General features: G+C 39.4%; 1 protein-coding gene across 1 annotated transcript in view; it reads right to left on the bottom strand.

Moving 5' to 3' along the window:
• Positions 1-19,366, bottom strand: part of KLHL32 (kelch like family member 32) — a 54,323-nt gene that overhangs the window by 32,384 nt on the left and 2,573 nt on the right. The window contains 2 exon segments of the mRNA XM_032214874.1: positions 1,070-1,168; positions 11,557-11,664. Coding sequence (XP_032070765.1) covers positions 1,070-1,168; positions 11,557-11,664 — 207 coding nt within the window.

Raw genomic sequence — 19,366 nt, 5'->3', positions numbered from 1 at the left:
AGTGTATTAACTATTTCGCCCAATTTTCTTCCATGTTTAGATTTGGTAAGTATTACTTCCAATCACTTATGTACTTTTTTAAAAAGAAGACTAAATATACAAGCAAAGGACTAAATCTTGTGGAACCTTATCTGATGTTTAAATAAGCAGTTTTTGAGCACCGTTTTCAAGGCAATGTATCTTCATTGTCATACCACCAAGCCTGTACTTAATTGTTGCCAATCACAGCTTTGTCAAATGACTTACTGAAGTAAAGACAGGGGTGAAATGCTACAGGTTGAGATCAGTTCGTCCAAAACTGTAGTAAAAAAAATGAAACCAGTTCGGGCAAAATGGTTTTTCTGACAATCAGCTGTGACACATGATTTATATTAGCTAAAAAGCAGGATTTCCTGCTTTCCAGCTAATCTAAGTCACATGGCACAGCAGATTCCCCCACCCCTCGCTATTCACTTACCTTTGCAGGTGTACGTTTTTGATGCTCTGCATATGCATGGGAGGTCCTGCACATGCACAGAGGTGATCTTGTGAGCAAAGCGAACATGCGCGCACTCACATTGCTACCGAACCGGTAGCAAAGGTAAGTGGATTTTACCCCTGGGTAAAGATATATATTATTCATAATCTATTAAATCTATTAAGATATACCTTACTCATTAGTAAGAACTGCAGTGGCGCAGTGGTTAGAATGCAGTACTGCAGGCTACTTCTGCTGACTGCTGGCGGACTGCAATTTGGTGTTCTTCCCAGGTTCTTCCCAGGCTCAAGGTTGACTCAGCCTTCTATCCTTCCGAGGTAGGTAAAATGAGGGCCCAGATTGTGGGGGGCAATAGGCTAACTATGTAAACTGCTTAGAGAGGGCTGTAAAGCACTGTGAAGTGGTTTATAAGTCTAAGTGCTATTGCTATTATCTATTAAATCTTTGTCTGACAAGGTTTGTTTTTGACAATTCCATGCTAATTCCTGGTCATTACCATGTTGAGCTATAAGTACTTTGAAAATCATCCCTATATAACATTTGAATTGAGCTCAGGAAAACAAAGAAAAATATCCGTTTCATTATCCTTACCTGGATAAGATAGTGTGAACATAAACTCAGCATTTCCAGCAGCTGGAGATGGCTACCTGCAGCAAGCACATCCTGAATCACTCCTGGCTCCAGCAGAACCTTTAAGCAAAGAAAACAAAACCAAAGCGTTAAAATTTTTTTTTAATGCAATTTTTAATAAGAATTTTATTACAATAGTAAAATGAAAACTAAATTCAGACAGCATAATAAATAAATAAAAAATAGAGAAAAGAATAAACAGTGCAGGAAAAAGATGAAGAAAAGTAGAAATATTATAAAGAAAAAGAAAAAATACATAAAAGGAATGACTTCTAACCTTCATCACATATATAAACATATTTTATAACTCTTCAACCTTATAAGATTATAAATAAATAATTAAATGTATGCTAATAATTAATTAATCATTTAATAAGCAAATCCATGAATTATCAATTTTTCAATCCTGGTATCAAAAAAGTCCACAAGTGTGCAAAATAGATGTCTTATTTTAATCTTGATTAAATAAATCAATTTTATTTCTTCCCTTTAGTTCTAAGAGTTTTAATCTTTAATTCAATCAAATATTGTCTTGGGATTTAATTTATCTTTAATCTTCTTTATCCCATTGCATATGTCTTCAAGGATCGAACAAGCCTCTTTTGTAGATCCAATAAGAGAACACTTTAGAAGTCATTCACTTTGCATTTCCCTTTTAATTTTTAAAATTCCAGCCAGTTTCTTTTTTGTATCTAGGGTCCTTTTCCAAATCATTCTCTTGAACAGTCATTTGTAGTTCCACACTCTGTACTTTCTCTGTCTTTTCAGACAAAATTTGTTCCACATCTGTCATTTCTTCATTAATATATTTTGGACACAGTCTATCTATAGAAGGAGACATCATTACTGACAGTATTGATATTGTAATTACTAGTTTTTGGCTCCATTCTTTAAGTATTTCTTTTAATGTTTCTGATAATATTTTTGGGCATTTTGTAAGTCCTAGTACAGTGATGGCGAACCTATGACACGCGTGTCAGTGCTGACACGCGTAGCCATTTGGGGTGACACGCACAGGATTTCATGCGATTCATCCTCGGCTCCTGCACGGCCGTCGAGGATGAAAGAATCTGTGCTGGAGGAACGGGGGGGGGGCGGGACGTGTGATCTCCCCCGCCCACACTCACTTACTGTATCGCCGCCGCCCCTTTCTGAGTGCAGGGGCTGCTGGTAAGGCGTGCGTGCCATGCGCACACACGTCATCAGCGTGGCGAGGGAGGACCCGCAGGAGAGGAGCGCGGGAACAGTGCGCGCCTCTCTCCAGTCAGGCCAGCACAGAGAGTCTACTCCTGGGACTGTCGGTTACGACCGCACCACAGCAGGGAACAGCGGAGTGCCAACGGGAACTGTGAGCGCCATTAGCAGCAACTATTGGGGTGCCATGGACTTGTAATTGCCCACAATAACTGAGATAAGTGAGGGGGAGGTTGTGTTAGCTTGTTAGGCTAGTTAACCCCTAATTGGCTATCTATAATTCTATCTGCTGTCACTGGCCCACTGATGGAGCACCCAAAAATAAAAAACAAAGGTTAAGTAAAGGGAGTGGTAGTGGCAGTGGCCGACCCTTTCAAGAGACATGGAGCGAGATGTATGGCATTATAGAAAAAAAATGGCAGATCATTTTGCGTTCTATGTACTGAAACGGTAGTAAGCAGAACGTGGAATAAATAGACATTTTGAAACTAATCATTCCCAGCTCTTGGAAAAAAGTGAGGATGAAAGGAGGGAATACATTTCCAGGAAGCTACACCTTTATAAGAGCCAATCTAACTCCATCCTTAAATTTATGAAAGGCTCTACAAATTTAAACTCTGCAAGTTTGAGCATTGCTCACTCCATAGCTCAGCATGCAAAAGCGCTTAACAAAGAAGTTACTAAGCAGGTATGTTAAATAATTTGTTTTTGGTTTATTAAATACAATTATATATTGCAATTATACATTTTTGTAGTTTAAACTATAAATTGCGCAAAATTATGTTTTTGTCGAAGTGACACACAACGCGAGTTATGCTCGATTTTTTGCCGATTTTTGACACACCACGCCAAAAAGGTTGCCCATCACTGTCCTAGTAGTAACTGACATCAAAAACAGACTCATAATTTTTCCCTTCTTAGAATCTTTAGTCCCCTCTAGTGTTCATCTTCTAAAATCATAAAATAATGTATCTTTGTTGCGGTTTGCAGTAGCCAGGATAGCGAAAATAAGCCTGTTTCCCATAGGAAACTGTTTTTAGTTAATTCCAAACATTTATAGTAAAAGTCAATATTCCAAATTTATCTGGATCATTAATCCACTTATATGTTTTTTAGATCAAAAACATATTTAGCTTTTCACTGTTTATCTCAAATTCATTACGTTCTTAAGCTTATAATCAATTTTTCTTTTATTTCAAGTTGAAGATAAAACTTAACTGATGCCTTTTCAAACTTGTTGTATGAAAGGTCTCTAATAGCTTTAAAATGGTTAAATAGGCAATTTACAAAAGTAGTTAGAAAGTAAGGTTTGCTATCTTAGTGTTCTTTAAAAGAGTCTGCCACACCTGCAAGCAAGATGGTTCATCCCTTTGTGTCCCACTGCTTAAATCTATGAAAAATTGTTGTCCTGCAGTCTCTACACAAGAAACACCATCCAGAGCAGGGGTGGGTTGCAGGCAGTAGGCTCCGGTACAGGCATACTGGATCCTGCCCGGAGCACTGGGTACCATTCCGGTACGCTGCTCCAGAGGGCCCACCCTCCCGCCCAAGCACCTTACCTGTCCTTTAAGCCTTTGGCACTTCTGCACATGGCACATACGGCACCTGTGTGATGCTCCGCTGAGCAGCTGGAGCATCGCGGAGGCTTGTGGAGGCAGTAGACAGGCATGACACCATGTGGGCGATGCCAGGCCCGTACCTGTCCTTTAAGCCTTTGGCGCTTCTGCCATGTGGGCGATGTCGGGCCCGTTCCAACCGTACCAGTTGGAATGGAATCCGGAACCCACCACTGATCCAGAGCATATGTAGGCAATCTCCCACCCTCTCCTTATCTTCTATCCTCTATTCCCCGATACCTTGGTCTTTGTCGAGGATGTCTCAGTTCCCCATGGAAGTTCACAAAGTGACATTTCTTGATGTCATTTTTTACAAAGCTGCAGATACACAATTTCAACAGTCCCAACTGTGTTTGAAAGCTTTTACAAACAAAATGCTTAGCTAGTGTAACAAAGTACTGGTTACAATAATGTTATTCTTTATATCAAAAGGGAAAGGGAAGCACAACATCTATTTCTACAGTCACAAAGGTGTTTTCTAAGTTAAGGCACTCATTGGCACACAGAAATCTGCATTAAACCAAATCAAACCATACAATTCAATGTTAAAGTAGCTGGAACTATCTGTCATCTTTTCTGACAGATCTTTCATCAAGGCCAAAGCAATACTCTAGTATAAGGAAGAGCAAATTCAAGACAGCAAAGACTTTAATAAAAGTCTATTTAGAAAAGCCCTTTTCCAAGCAAAAATGCACTACTTATAAGATGGGAGCAATAACATACATAGGAAAATGTAGCAAAGCAACCTACATTGAAGTTATGTAGAATATAAATTTATGAAATGTATCAAAAATGTAACAGTAGATATTTGGTGAGAACATTCTACCCTGACATAACTCTAAGTGGTCCCAAATCCAAGTAAAAGTGATCTTCACTTAAAGGCCGTGTGATTAGACTAAGAGACACTGTTGCCCCAAAGCAGTACAGAAAACATCAATATCAGTACCAAATTAAGATGCACACAGTTTAGGGAAACTATTTTGATCAGCAAGGCAGAAAATTCTAAAGGAAAAAAAAAGATGATCTGTGCAAAAGAAGATGATCACACCAGTTTGCTGTTTTATGATATCCAAATAGAGTCTCATTTTGCCTAATGATAAATGCTAATACCAAAAGAATATGCAACATTACTGCAGTATCTTCTCTGGTTTTAATCTGATATTATTATTTTGAAAAAAAAAAGTAAGGAAGACTATTACTGTGGCAACAAAGACCCAAAGTTTCACTAATGGGGGGGTGCGGGTGGGTTTCAATATAATATGGAGATGTGATATTACCATACATGGCTTGATTTCTCAGATCCATGTGTTAAAAATATAGTACTACAGCATCCCACAACCATGAGTCTATATGGAATGTGACAGTATGAAAAGATTTTTTAAAGAAAAAATTAACTACATTTTATCTTTTTAATTTTAAAATCAATATAATTCATCTAATTATGGCATTGGACTGCTTGGTAAGACAATGCCAGTTCTAGCAGACAGGCTCTGTTTTTGTCAAAAGCTTTTAAAAGCAGAAGAATTTAAATATATATCCTTGAGCATCCAATGAATAAATCAAGCCTGGCTTATAGAGATCTGAGGGAAATCATGCATGTGACAGAATCCAATCTGGGTCAGTCACCGGGACCAGAGGTTTAGACTTCCATGCTTTCGGACTCATGGTGGAGCCTATTTTCTACCTGAGGATGGGCTCCACTGCAAATCTGAAAGCATGGAAGATGAAGCCTCTAGTCCCAGTGACCGACCCAGATTGGATTCTGCAACATTATCCTGGGACACACATGTTTGCCATCATGTGTGTGAATCTTTTCGGAAAATTGTATCAATGGGAAGATTGGAAATAGTTAAGAAAGTTGTTTTTATAAACCTATCACAACCAAACTTAAGAAATTGTCTATTGTAATAATTTCAGTGCATAGCTTTAGTGTTTAGTGTTAGGTACGGAGAGCCACTGGATGCATGGTGCATGAAACAGACTTTAAAAAGTAACTATAAGCCCACTGGGTTGTACTAAAAAGGACTCTAGTGGCATTAGGCAAAATATGGTACTAAAAAGTTTCTGAGACTTAACAAGGCAATAAAGCAATTCAGAGTTGATTAGGCATGGCCTATTTATTATCTCAGTTAAGAGCAATTGTAGCCACTACACCAGATTTAATTAGAAAAATTCAAACATGCCATAAATATCCTTGGATTTTCAGGGACAAGGTTAGGACAATCAGGATTCTCAATAATTTTAAAGTGAACATCAGCACAAGAAAAGATTTTTGTAATGAGAAGTTGGGTCTATAGCAGTTTTCTATATTCGCAGCCACCTCCTGAAAATTGCACTACTAGCTGCATGCTTTTAAAAGAAAGTTGGAAAACCAGGCTGACAAAATGATTAAATAAAGGTTAATCAAACAACAAAAATCACACGTTTTGTTGAAATATTACACATTTTTGCAAAATTATTAGGTAGTGCTACATATGCATTTCAGTGTAATTCTTTCTCAACAGAGTGATTTTCCTATGAAGCTGCCTAAATCATTCATAAATTCTCATGAATCATGAATCCAGCTTTTAATGAACAGGAAAAATTAATATTTACCATATACCTTACAATTCCCATTTTTAATACTAAATCCCCGCAACACCCAACGTTTTCACTAGAGGTCTCAAGATATCCACCTTCTCCAGGAAAGAAATGTTTTACTTTCCTACTGTCCAAAAAATGTAAGCAAATAAGTAAAAGAATGATACAGGGTTTTGTGTGAAATATATCTTAAAGTAAGTAAGCGTAATTAAATACTTAAGTTTAATTAAAGTGAGTTTAATTAAATATTTCAAATGCAGCACAATGCAGTACAGGACACCAGATGCCTATCAGTAAGACACAGGAGGATCAGCATGTCATAAACCATCAAGCATGCATTGCATCTTAAAAATAAAATCTGAATTGAAACCATAAATAATTTGGATAATCAGAGAGATTATACAAAAAAAGAGAGTATAGTTAAAAAAATATCACAATGTACAATGTTCAATGGTGAACCTTTTTGGCACCAAGTTCCAAAACTGGAACAGGCGTACGTACGTTTATGCGTGCGTGTGCTGGAGTATTGGAAACCTGAAGACCAGCTGCCCAGTGTGCATGCGTGCACCAGCCAACTGGTCTTCCGGTTTCCGATGCTCTGGCACATGCGAAGACCAGCTGGCTGTCATACATGTGCATGCTGGAAACCAGAAGAGCAACTGGTGATGGCATGCATGCCCACAGATATGGCTCTGCATGCGACCTCTGGCACAGGTGCCATAGGCTCGCCATCATGGTACTAGGATTTAAACTGGCAGGAGAACAACATTGGAAAAATGAAACTTTGGCAACTATATACCCTGTTTCCCCAAAAATAAGACCTTCCCGGATAATAAGCCCAATCAGGCTTTTGAGCGCGTGCACTAAAGCAGCGATGGCGAACCTTTTTTGGCTCCAGTGTCATAAGGGGGAGGAGCGCAGGGGGGTCATGTGTGGGCGTGCCATATCCATAATGCAACACGCGACCCACCCAGTGCCCGTGCGTGCATGAGAGACATGACCCCCTCCCATTTTCCATGCTTTTTTTGCCCTCCTCAGTCTTCACAGACTTTATAGGAGCCTGGAGAGGGCGAAACCAGCCCCCCCCACCCAGAGGCCCTCTGGAGGCTTCCGGGACCTTCAGGAGGCTTTCCTGAAGCCTCCAACAGGCAAAAACAACCCTACGAGCAAACCAGAAGTCACTCCAGAGGGCTTAAACCGACCCTAAGAGGAAACTGGAAGTCTGTTCCCGAACTTCCTGTTTGCACTCCGGAGGCTTCAGGGAAGCTCCTGAAGCCTCCAGTGGGCCTCCGGGGGTGGGGTGGGGGGGTGAAGGAGGCTCTTTACACTCTCCCCAGGCTCCTATAAAGCCTCTGGAGCCTGGGGAGGGAGAAAAATGGCTGTAAAAAAGGCTGAACTCAGCTGGCCAGTGCCGCATGTGCGTTGGCCAGCTGACAAGGCAACGCCTCGCATTCCCTGACAAATGGCTCCACCTGCCACCTGTGGAACGCGTGCCACAGGTTCGCAATCCCGGCACTAAAGTAAGCCCTCTCAAAAAAATAAGCCCACCTCACAAATATTGCAATACAACAGCAGCCAGGAGGTGACCACGCTTACCGTCTCCCTCAGCTAAAAAATAATACTTCCCAAAAAATAAGAACAACCGCTTATTTCAGGCGTCAAAAGAAAATAAGACCCTGTCTTATTTTTGGGGGGGAACCATGGTAGGAAAGAAAGACCCAAAACAGAATATATGTATTGGTGAAAAAGTCTGCATATATTCATAATAGATGCTTAACTAAATTCAAGTATGAATGGCTGTTTTATATTTCAAAGACAAATTATGCTTTTAAGAAAACAAATCAAGAGACCAATAAAAAAGTACCAGACAAAACTATTTAAATAAATATAACCAATTGAAGAAAAGGAGAAATATTTAAGCAATGGTTTTAAAAAACCTTAAAGAAGGAATTAGTAGGGTTTTTTTCAATTTTGTTTCAGTTAACTCCATACTTTCACTATTTTTGGCTAACAGCTTGAAAAATGTAAAGTGATTGTCTATAATATGGTTTCATATTTTAATAAAGTGTGTAGCGCATCACATCACAATTGTGCACAATCTACATGGCATGTTTTCTCCAAGAAGCTCAGATTATATGTTTCACTTCCTAGAATTTTATCCTTCCATAAAATATATGCCACTGGGGAAAAATAATCAGTTAAAATGTATTGGATGAACTTCACAGCTATGTAAGAATTTGAATAGGATACCTGTTATATCTCTTTGCTGAATCCTTCCTCTCCTTGCACTTTTTATATAGCATATTGTTTGTAACACGAAATGCAAAAGACCTCTTTGACATGTCACATGAGTTTCATGCCAGATTTAGACAAATCAGGATTTGGCCACTTACAATCCTAGGGTTTTAATTTCATAACTTTTGTAAACAAGAGTACTTCAGAATTAATTCAGAATAACTACTTTATCCCTGAAGCCACCTCTTTGTACAGCAACCAATAGGTGCCTATTGAAGAATCAGGTCAGGCATGTTTGGTCCTCAATGGGAGAAAGAAGATGGTGAAGGTCAGCTAGGGCATCAGGAGCCATGAAGTGCAGGAGACCAAGAGGGCATAGATGTGGAGGAAAAGTTGAAACCCTGCAATTGTATGTGCATGCTGCCAAGAAGCCAAATTTTGATCACATGACTGTGGGGGAACTGCAATGACCATATTTTTGGACACAAATCATAAGTTCCTTTGTTCAGGAACTGCTGTAACTTCAAACAGTTGAATAAATGGTCGTAAACCAATAGCTATCTATGCCTTGTCTTTGCAACCGGATAGTCAGGCTGCTAGAAGTTATGAATGGCAGAGGCAAGGAGCAGAGAAGAAGGATCTGAAAAAAGTGAGCCGAGGAATCTGCCCCTGCTTTCTTATTGCAGACAAATAAAGCTAAGAGAAGCTAAATTCTAACAGATGTTTGCAACCATTCCTTTGTTTCATCCAGATTTTAAAGGAGAGGTAAAACTAAGCAATCATTTGCATAAACCCCCAATACTATAGAAAGATGGTTTCCTTCAAACCAAGAAGGAAAATACTGACCAGTTTGTCTTTCTTGGCTGGCTCTCCAAATTCCTTATCCTTCCTACAATTCTTCAGGATGCCTTACTTTGCAGTATATAAATAATCTAGCTGCTCCACAATGATTACATTTTCTCAATGGGAATAACTAATGGAAAGTCATACCTCTTGGGACGATATATCCTAAACAAATGATAAGCATTTTGGCAGCAAGGTAAAGATGGTATATGGCTGCGCTCTCAGAGAAGTATGGAGATGAGAATGCACAAAACTACTCATTTGCTAACAAATGTTTTGAATTATAACTGGTGAAACCTCGGGAGTTTCTCTAGTATTTCAATGGCATTGAGTTATCACATGGGCACAGAAACATCTCACTGTTTTTAACCTGAGGCTTCTATCATTTGAAAATAGGTCTCTCAGGAAAACATTCCAGGAAAAGCAAGCAAACAAAACAGAACTTTTTCATGTAGGGTTACTGTTAGGATGGTCATACAGGTAAACTGCAAAATTGAGTTTAGGGTTTAATTTGGAATCAGGCAACTTGCTTTTAACTGATCTTAGTTCAGAAATCCAAAGTGTGATGTCTTGGCATTTTAACATTTGCCTAGTTGCTGTAATCTTTCTCCAAGATGTATCTTTATCTCATAGTTAAAATTAAGAACTCTGTGAATTTTTGAGACTACACTATGAAGATAAAGTCAGCTACAACATCTTTGTTGATCTTTCTCCCAGAAGTTGCAATTCCAATTTCTATTCTTTTTATCCAGTAGTCTTTGTTGGTTTCTGTTTTAAGCAAGTAACAGGGAAATATACCTCCTTGGGGGACTGCTTTCTTTTCAACCATTCCATTGCTCCATATACTAATCCAAATGTTGCTTCCTGGTCATCATTAAAATTCTTCAATAAACAGATGGAGTGTCTAGTACACCCATGTTTTAAGGACTATACACAGATTGTTGTGATTTTCTAGTCAAAGCTTTAGTGTAATGCAACAAACAAAATAGGTATCTTACAGGAATTACTTTGTCTTTTATGTTTTTTATCCATTAACCTCTGAATTTAGCTTATATGTCTAGCAGTTCACACTCCACATATTGTTGAGGTTTAGATTGCAGAACTTAGAGCATTATCTTATGAGTGTGTGAAATAAGAGCAATTGTTTGATAATTTGAACATTTTCTAATAGGCTAATTTTAAGGTATTTGAATATTTATTCACAATATTTACAGTCTTCTACAAACAGCATCTGGGTGAAGGTACAACATAGAAATATAAATTGATATTTTCATTCCCTTGGCCATTGTTATTCTATCTGTTTATAATTCCCAAGTAGCATTTTAACTGCATCATCTTTTAAGATTACAAGATAAGCTTAATAGCCACTGTCAAGATTCCTGGTAGATTGCTGCTTACTAATTTTACTGGGAATGAACTAGAATCTACAATGATTTTATACAAAATGTGTTTCCCCACTTTTAGAAAGTAGCAGAAACCAGAATTTTATTCACCTTCAGTCAATAGATGACTAATCAGCAGATTGGCAGATGCAGCATGCCAACCACGAATTAATGTTTTTGTGACTGAAAGTCACACATAACTTTGCCCTCTTGACTCAAGAAGGGAGGTTTTTAAATGAAATTTACTGGAATACTTCTTAAAACCATATTAATACAATATTGAGAGGACAGAAGGCAACAAGATTGAATTGGATTGGGTTGGGAAATCTGGAGGAAAGAAAGACCAAATTTTTCTTCCCTGTACAGTACAACCCTATGGGCAGTAAATCAGAATTTTCCAGTTCTCCATTCTACAATACACATTCTACACATCTGGCCCAGAACAGAACTATTATTAAAGGCCTGAAGGCATTCCATAAGTCCTGGTCTATACTGTTTTCCTATCCCAATTGATCTCTTCAATATTATGAGTGAAGTTATTTGGTAAAAAGCAGTTCATATAACTTTTATAGGCCGATTAAGGACTGTAATATTATACCTGTCCAGTGTACGCGAAGTCCAGAGCTTGCTTTAAACCTATTCCTGTGATGCCATGCAAATTCACTTCATCTGCACAACTTTCAACCATACAAAGACTGAACATTGCCTAAAGGAAGAAATGAAATATTTATTCATTAAAACTGTTATGCATAATGTCCATGTTAGTATCAGAAAACAGTGGTTGTTCTCTTGCTACTCCGTAAAAAAGATCTTTGTTAAACAGGGACTGGCTCCCAAATGGTACAGAGGTTTCTATTTATGTGGCAAAGACTAGGCAAAGAGATTGTCTCTGTAATTTTTCTTTCTCCTATACAATAACCTCTGTGTCTTTTGGAAAGCGCTTTGGAAGGCTGGAAAATAACACAGGGCACTGTATGAAGAAGAAAAACAACTATGAAAAGCTTAGAGCAGAATTTGTAGTGTCTTTTATAAAACGAAGGAACAGTTGTTTTCCAATCTGGATTTAATCCAATGAAGTTATTAATCAATATGCTATATCAGAACTGTCAAATTCCCGGAGCGGGGGCCAGATGCATCACACATTGGTCACGGTCACGCCTGGTTTAGCGAAGGGGGGGAAAGCCCAATATGTCATGTGACGCTGCTGCGACGACGTGAGTTTGACACCCCGGTGCTATATCTTCAAGGGAGTCAAATTTTGGAGTTACATTTTGTTTTATTCCACTGATATTCTTCCATTTCTGTAGGAGCTTAAAGCAATGGATATGATCTTCTTCCATTTTATCTGTCATTATGCCCATAAAAAAGGCTAGGCTGAAAGATGATGACTTTCAATCAAAATACTCAATCTGTTGAGTCTGAGTATCCCCAGTCCCAAATTGACATTGGTTTCACTGTACATGGCCAGAAGATTGTACTATTGAAAGTATGAATGCCAATGCCATCTGGCCTACGAGCCGGGGGAAGGCCTTCTCTGTTGCAGCTCCGGCCCTTTGGAACGAACTCCCTGCGGAGATTCGGACCCTCACCCTCTCCCTGCTTTTCCGAAAAGCCGTTAAAACCTGGCTGTGTCGGCAGGCCTGGGGTTGATGAGCTCCCTCCCCTCTTGACAGGTGTGGTTGTTGGTCATTTAATAAGTTTATTTTGTACTTGTATGTTCCCCTTCCCGTTTAAGTTGTTCGCCGCCCTGAGTCCCTTTTAGGTAATAGGGCGGCATATAAATAAAATAAAACTTAAACTTAAACTTAAACTGAAGGGGTTTTGTTTTGCAATTTTACCTTGTAATTCACCAAAGGGAGACATGAGAGCCCTATCTCTCATTATCAGGGTAGTGGAATGGATACCAATTGAGGGCACTCCTGGAAGATGGGTGTTGGCAGCAGAAATTACCACTCTCTTTTGTTTTAAAAATCTTACTGAGCCCCAGCAATCTATACTTGAATATCTAGGAAATGAAGAGAGATACCTGGAACTTTGCTCACAGTGGCATATTCATTCATTCACTCTATACAAGTACAAAAGGACTTTTAATCAATTAAAAAACAATATTACAGCAACTACTATGAGGTCCCCCTGAACTACAGATCTCTGCTGGCCAGGAGAGCCCAAAATGTACAACTGCATATTCCCTTCCAACCTAAGCAGTATTCTTTTTTTCCTGGCTAAGCAATGTCTGCACACAGCCTTAAATCTACGCCCACAGGGCTTTTTCACGCACATAAGGTGTTCCAGCTTGTGAAAAAGCCATAGGAAACTACTCCCACAACACTGCTTATAAGTGAAAGCCTCACACTGAAGGACAAGCTGTGTTTTTGCAAACATTGACAACGGCATTGTATATCAGGAAAGCAACATATGCTACTTCTGGCACCACAATGACTAATCGTTTGAATCCTCTGGCATAGCATAACTACTTCATACACTAATCCAACTTAATATTCTATATTTTGCCAAGAGAACCTTTCACCTCACTTCTCAATTATGCACTCAATAAAAAAAAGGAAAACACAGCATAGTAGCATCAAACTGAACGACTCAATACAGATAGTCCTTGGGTTTATGACCATGTGTTTAATAACTGTTCAAAGTTATAATGGCACTGAAAACTGGATTTATGACCTCTTCTTGCACTTAGGACAATTATAGTATCCATGTGATCAAATTAGGGTGTATGGCAACTAATCCACACTTACAACCATTGCAGGGGTCTGCCATTCCATTCCCTTGTCCTGCATGAAGTGTTTCTGCTTCAGTTCCCCCGCTCCCATCAATCTTTCCTGCCCAATGTTTGTCCTTTGAGCTGCCCTGCACAGCATGTGATGCTGCTATGTTCTACTCTCCCAGCTGACCTTTGTAATCTTTTTTGCCTCTCCTCCGCTGAATAGTCTAGAGGGCCTTAAGCCCCACAGTGTAGGGGTTGTGTCACTGCTAGACCCGGAGATGGCAGAAGACTACAGTGTTATCTTCATCAGGGTGGCGCAGAAGGGCAAAGATGAGCTCCAAACAAAGCTCCCAAACCATGGGGCTTGAGGCCAACTGCTGTCAATGAACCCAACAAATGGGAAGGGCGGTGAAGATGATAAAGGCGAGTATGACACCATCAGTAGCATCCCCATATCGGTTAGGCTGTACAGAGCAGTCAAAAGAACAGTGAAAGGAGATAGGTGGGTAAGGGAGTTGAAGCAGAGGCACTTCCCGCAGGGCAGGAGAAATGAGCTGATTCCCTGAAAGCATCCCTTGCCTTGGAAAAGTCAAGGCTGAGAGCTCAGAGGGACTAAGTCAAGAATGGCTTGGATTGGTGTGGGAGCTTTCAAGTGACAGGAGAAATGATCGCCATTTGCAACTTCCCAGTCAGCTTCCAATAAGCAAAGTCAATGGGAAAGCAGGCAAGAAATCACACACTGCAGCCACCTGATGTCCTCACCTAATAACCACACTGTCTGGAACTGCTTGGCTAAGCAATGAAGTCAACATGACCTTTAACAATGTTTTTATTGTTAAACCTTAATTTTTAAGGTGTTTTTTAAAAAAAACACCTTAGTATTTTAAACTGACATTTAACACTTAAGTGTTTGCTTCGCAATGGAAATTCCAGTCCCAATTAGAGTCAAAAGTTATACCTATAAGTTCATGATGTAAAATAATAAAACCATTCTAAAAATATCCAGCCAAATGAAATTATAGTGCATTGAAAATCAAGTAAAACCCCACCATAGCTATTTTATACAATAATGTGGCAAATCCTTTGCACTGCTCAGTCCTTTCCCTTTTAATAGTAAGCTGACTACGGGCCACACAGTTGGATTGTAATCTTAGTATAGTTAGATCATTTATAATTGACAGATGGGATTTTATCATAGATTTTATCCGCTATTTATTATTTTATTCTAGAATTTTTAATTGTATATTTATTGAGTGTTTTTATTTGTTCCGGTCTTTGATCTATGACTGTACTAAATTGAAAAAAGAATCAAGTAATTGACAGGTGCATTAAGCATAGATAGTCATTCCTCTCTCATTAAGGATGTCTTTTCAAATGTAGTCTGGCGGTTGCATTTTGATCAAACTGAAGCTTGCTAACCAGTCTTCAAAATGCAAGGAGAGCATATAGTATAACTGCAGTGCAGGCTGAGAATAAAAAAGAATAAATTAAGTAAGGTCGTCAGGTCTGTTCATAAAAGGATTTAGCTGATAGAAGATTAATCCTGCTATCTAGCCATACGGTAATTACCCAGATCCAGGAACACCTCCTAGTACAAACCTAATATTTCAAAAAGATTGCAAATCCTGATAGGCTGCAATCTTGTCATGATTTTCTGTTCTTCATTTTATCCAAAATCATTCAGATCACGACAAATAGAGAATTTATTTCTGGGGCCTGAATGCATTAAATTATAATTTGGTTAATGAGTATTACTTATTTAATTCATGCATGCATGCATGCATGCATGCATGCATGTATGTATGTTATGTTTGTTTGTTTGTTTGTTTGTTTTCATATATTTTCACGGGTACAGGTATGCAGGTCTTGGCGTATTCGGGTCTTTTCCCATGTAAGATTGACAGTATCTGGGCGACGTTTCGACGAGGTCCCAATCGCCATCTTCAGGCTGGTGCCTTCGGCTTTGTGCTTGTGCGAGCAAAGCATAATCGGAGCTGACATCTTTCTATAAATATTGGTGTGTGTGTGTGGAGTACTGGCTTTTGCAGCTGTAAGTGGATTGGTTGGCTGTGTTGTAAAATCTCGATTAGTTGATGGAGTTGATGTTTGCAGATTAGTCGGCTGTTTTGTAACATCCTGTGTGGCTGAGTACTGGCGGTGTGCCTATGTTCTTTTGTGTTGTAACAACCTGGATAATGGGCTGTGTAATGACATCCTGATCTCTATTGTAGTGATATCCTGAGTCCTGTACTGCAACCCCTTGGGGGGGGGGGGTTGGCTGCATTGTAACATCCTTAGCCTTTGCGTTGTAACTTCTGAGGCTTCATCTGGGTTGATTTTGGTTAGGGTAAATCAACCCAGATGAAGCCAATAAAATCAGACTTGAAGTCACCAACATCCTCTGCTCCAGCAATCCACCCAGAAGCAACTTACATAAAGAAGAATAAAAAGCACTCATCAACTTGAGGAAAGAGAACAACATAATCATTCCCCCAGCAGACAAAGGTAACGCCATAGTGATGATGAACACATTTGACTACCAAACCAAACTATCCAACCTACTCCAAGACCTCGCTTACAAACCTCTAAACACAGACCCCACCACCTACCTGGAAAAAACCACCAAATCCAAAATAAAAGCCTCTCCCATCAGTGAAGAGATCCAGCAAAGAATCATCCCGAGAGAGAAATCATCCAGATGTCCCAAGCTCTATGGCTTCCCCAAGATACACAAAGAAGGAATACCACTCAGACCCATAGTCAGCTCCATAGACTCACCTCTACAGAATCTTGCCAAATTTCTTGCCAAAAAACTTCAGCCCTGCACAGAATCCATCACCTCACATGTACAAAACTCACTCCACTTCATAGAAACAATAAAGAAACAAAACCTACAACCCAGCGACCTATTTGTGAGCTTTGATGTCATATCCCTCTTCACCCAAGTGCCTATTAAAGAAGCCTTGACATCTATCACAAACAAATACAACCCCCCCCCCCCAGCACATCCTAGATCTGACCAACCACTGCCTAACCAACACATACTTAATCCACCATGGACAAAGATACAAACTGATAGAAGGAGTACCTATGGGATCACCCCTCTCACCCATCATCACAAACCTATACATGGAACATTTTGAAACCAACGCCTTAGATAAATCTGAACACAAACCCAAACTCTGGCTTAGATATGTAATGACACTTTTGTAATTTGACCACATGGGAAGGAAAAACTGGACAACTTCCTCACACATCTCAACAGCCTACACCCCAAAATACAATTTACTATGGAAATAGAAGCTAACAACCAACTTCCCTTTCTGGACGTCCTAATCTACAAAAAACCCAATGGCTCCCTAGGACACACCATCTACTGGAAAAAACCACATACCAACCACTACTTAAACGCCCAATCCCATCACCACCCTGCACAGATCAACTCCGTAGCCAAGACCCTCATCTCCAAAACCCAAATGCCTAGCCGACAAATACCACCTGAAAACTGAATTACACACTCTCACAAACATATTAATTTGAACAGATTCCAAAGAAACACAATTACCAACCTAATCCAAAAGGAGACACTCCCCCAAGAACCAAGACAAAGAACAGGACAACGGCATCGCCCTCCTCCCTTACATCAAAGGCACCAAAGATAAATCAGCAAAATTCTCCACAAACACAATATCAAGACAGCCTTCAGCACTGACCAAAAAATAGTCAACATCTTAAGAAACCCCAAAGACAAGATCCAGCTAGAAAACCAAGGAATCTATGAAATACCATGCAAAATCTGCCCAGCCACATACATTGGACAAACTAATAGGAGAATAAATGCACGCATCACAGAACACAAGAACGCAGTCAGAAAAAAAGAAAAAACTTCCTCCCTCTTCCAACACCTTAAAGCAACAGGACATGAAATTGATTTTGAAAGAACCAAATTAATCTCCAAAACTGAACACTTCAACAAGAGAATAATTATGGAAGTCATCGAAACAGAGAAACACCCCCACAACATTAATAAACGTAACGATACCTCCCACCTACCAGACATCTGGAAACTAGCCATAGTCAACAAACGAGTCCCAGCCACAAAAACACCGGACCCAGAACAACACAGGACGCAACCACCAATCACCCTCACCAGACTCAAACTCAAACCCTTCCCATAGACCAAATGCAATCACCATCCAGAAGCCAAACCACGGCGGCATCACCAACTGCTGCACCCCCCCTCCGACCCCCACACAAAGCAAACTGACACACGCCATGAACACATGGCCAGACCACAAACTCGGAGCCAAACCAAGCCCTGGATGTTACACCCAGCCATCTGCTCAGGACAATACATCACAGAACTCAGGAGGTTACAACACAAAGTCTTCAGGATGTTACAACACAGCAGGAGGTTGCAGCACAGGACTCAGGATATCACTACAATAGAGCTCAGGATGTCATCACACAGCCCATTACCCAGGTCGTACAACACAAAAGAACAATAGGCACACAGCCAGTGCCTCAGCCACAGGATGTTAAGAAACAGCCGACTAATCTGCAAACATCAATTCCATCAACTAATCAAGATGTTACAACACAGCCAACCAATCCACTTACAACAACAAAGCCAGCACTCCACACAAACACACCAATAGACGACAGCTCTGAACACGCTTTGCTCGCACAAGCACGAAGCCAAAGGCACCAGCCTGAAGATGGCAAGTGGGACCTCGTCGAACGTCGCCAAGATACTGTCAATCTTACATGGGAAAAGACCCAAATACGCCAAGACTACATATGTGTGTGTGTGTGTGTGGTGTGTGTGTGTGTATACATATATATACATAAAGACATACATACGTATACAATACATATACAATACATATATATGTGTGTGTGTGTGTGTATATATATATATATATATATATATATATATATATATATATATAATTTGAATTAAATTATAGCTATCTATCTAACTTAGATGCATTAAAAAAGCAAACTTTAAACTCAATAACGTAACTAAAAAATAACAGAAATAGTGAAAAAACCTATCATTACACTCATCTAGTGTGATCAATTACACAGTTAACTTGAAAGTGATCTTCAAGATAAACTTTCCACCATAAACTGCTTTATTTATGGCACAGAAAAATCTAGTTTAACTATCAGAAAGTCCTTAACTTACAACCTCAATTGGGACTGGAACTAGTGATTAAACAAGATGGTATTGAGTCATTAAAATCATGTTTGCAGAAGGCCCTGAGAAGGTCACAAATGACACTAATGTGACATTGGGACACTACAATTGTTATAAATGCATGCCGGTTGCCAAACATCTGATTTTGATCATGTGACCCAGGGACTACATGAAGGTCATAAGTACAAAGACTGGTCTCTTTTTTCAGTGTCATCATAATTTTGAATGGTTGTTAGATGAATGTTCGTAATTCAAGAACTATCTGTACATATTTTACATATAGAAGAGAATCTTATGCCAGCCTTCCCTTCCAAGGACTAGATGCACCACACAGAATCTATATATGTACATATATACACTCCCAGAAATGTATGTGCATAACAGTACTTGAAAAATATTTTTTTCACACTGATTATCACTACTGTGTCCAAAATTTAAAAGGAAAAGGAATTTACATTTATCATAATAACCTAGAAGAATACA

The sequence above is a fragment of the Thamnophis elegans genome, chromosome 4 (assembly GCF_009769535.1).
Source record: "Thamnophis elegans isolate rThaEle1 chromosome 4, rThaEle1.pri, whole genome shotgun sequence".
In the NCBI taxonomy this organism is placed as follows: domain Eukaryota; kingdom Metazoa; phylum Chordata; class Lepidosauria; order Squamata; family Colubridae; genus Thamnophis; species Thamnophis elegans.
Note: the sequence above shows the minus strand (reverse complement) of the source record. Positions and strands in the feature narration are given on the sequence as shown.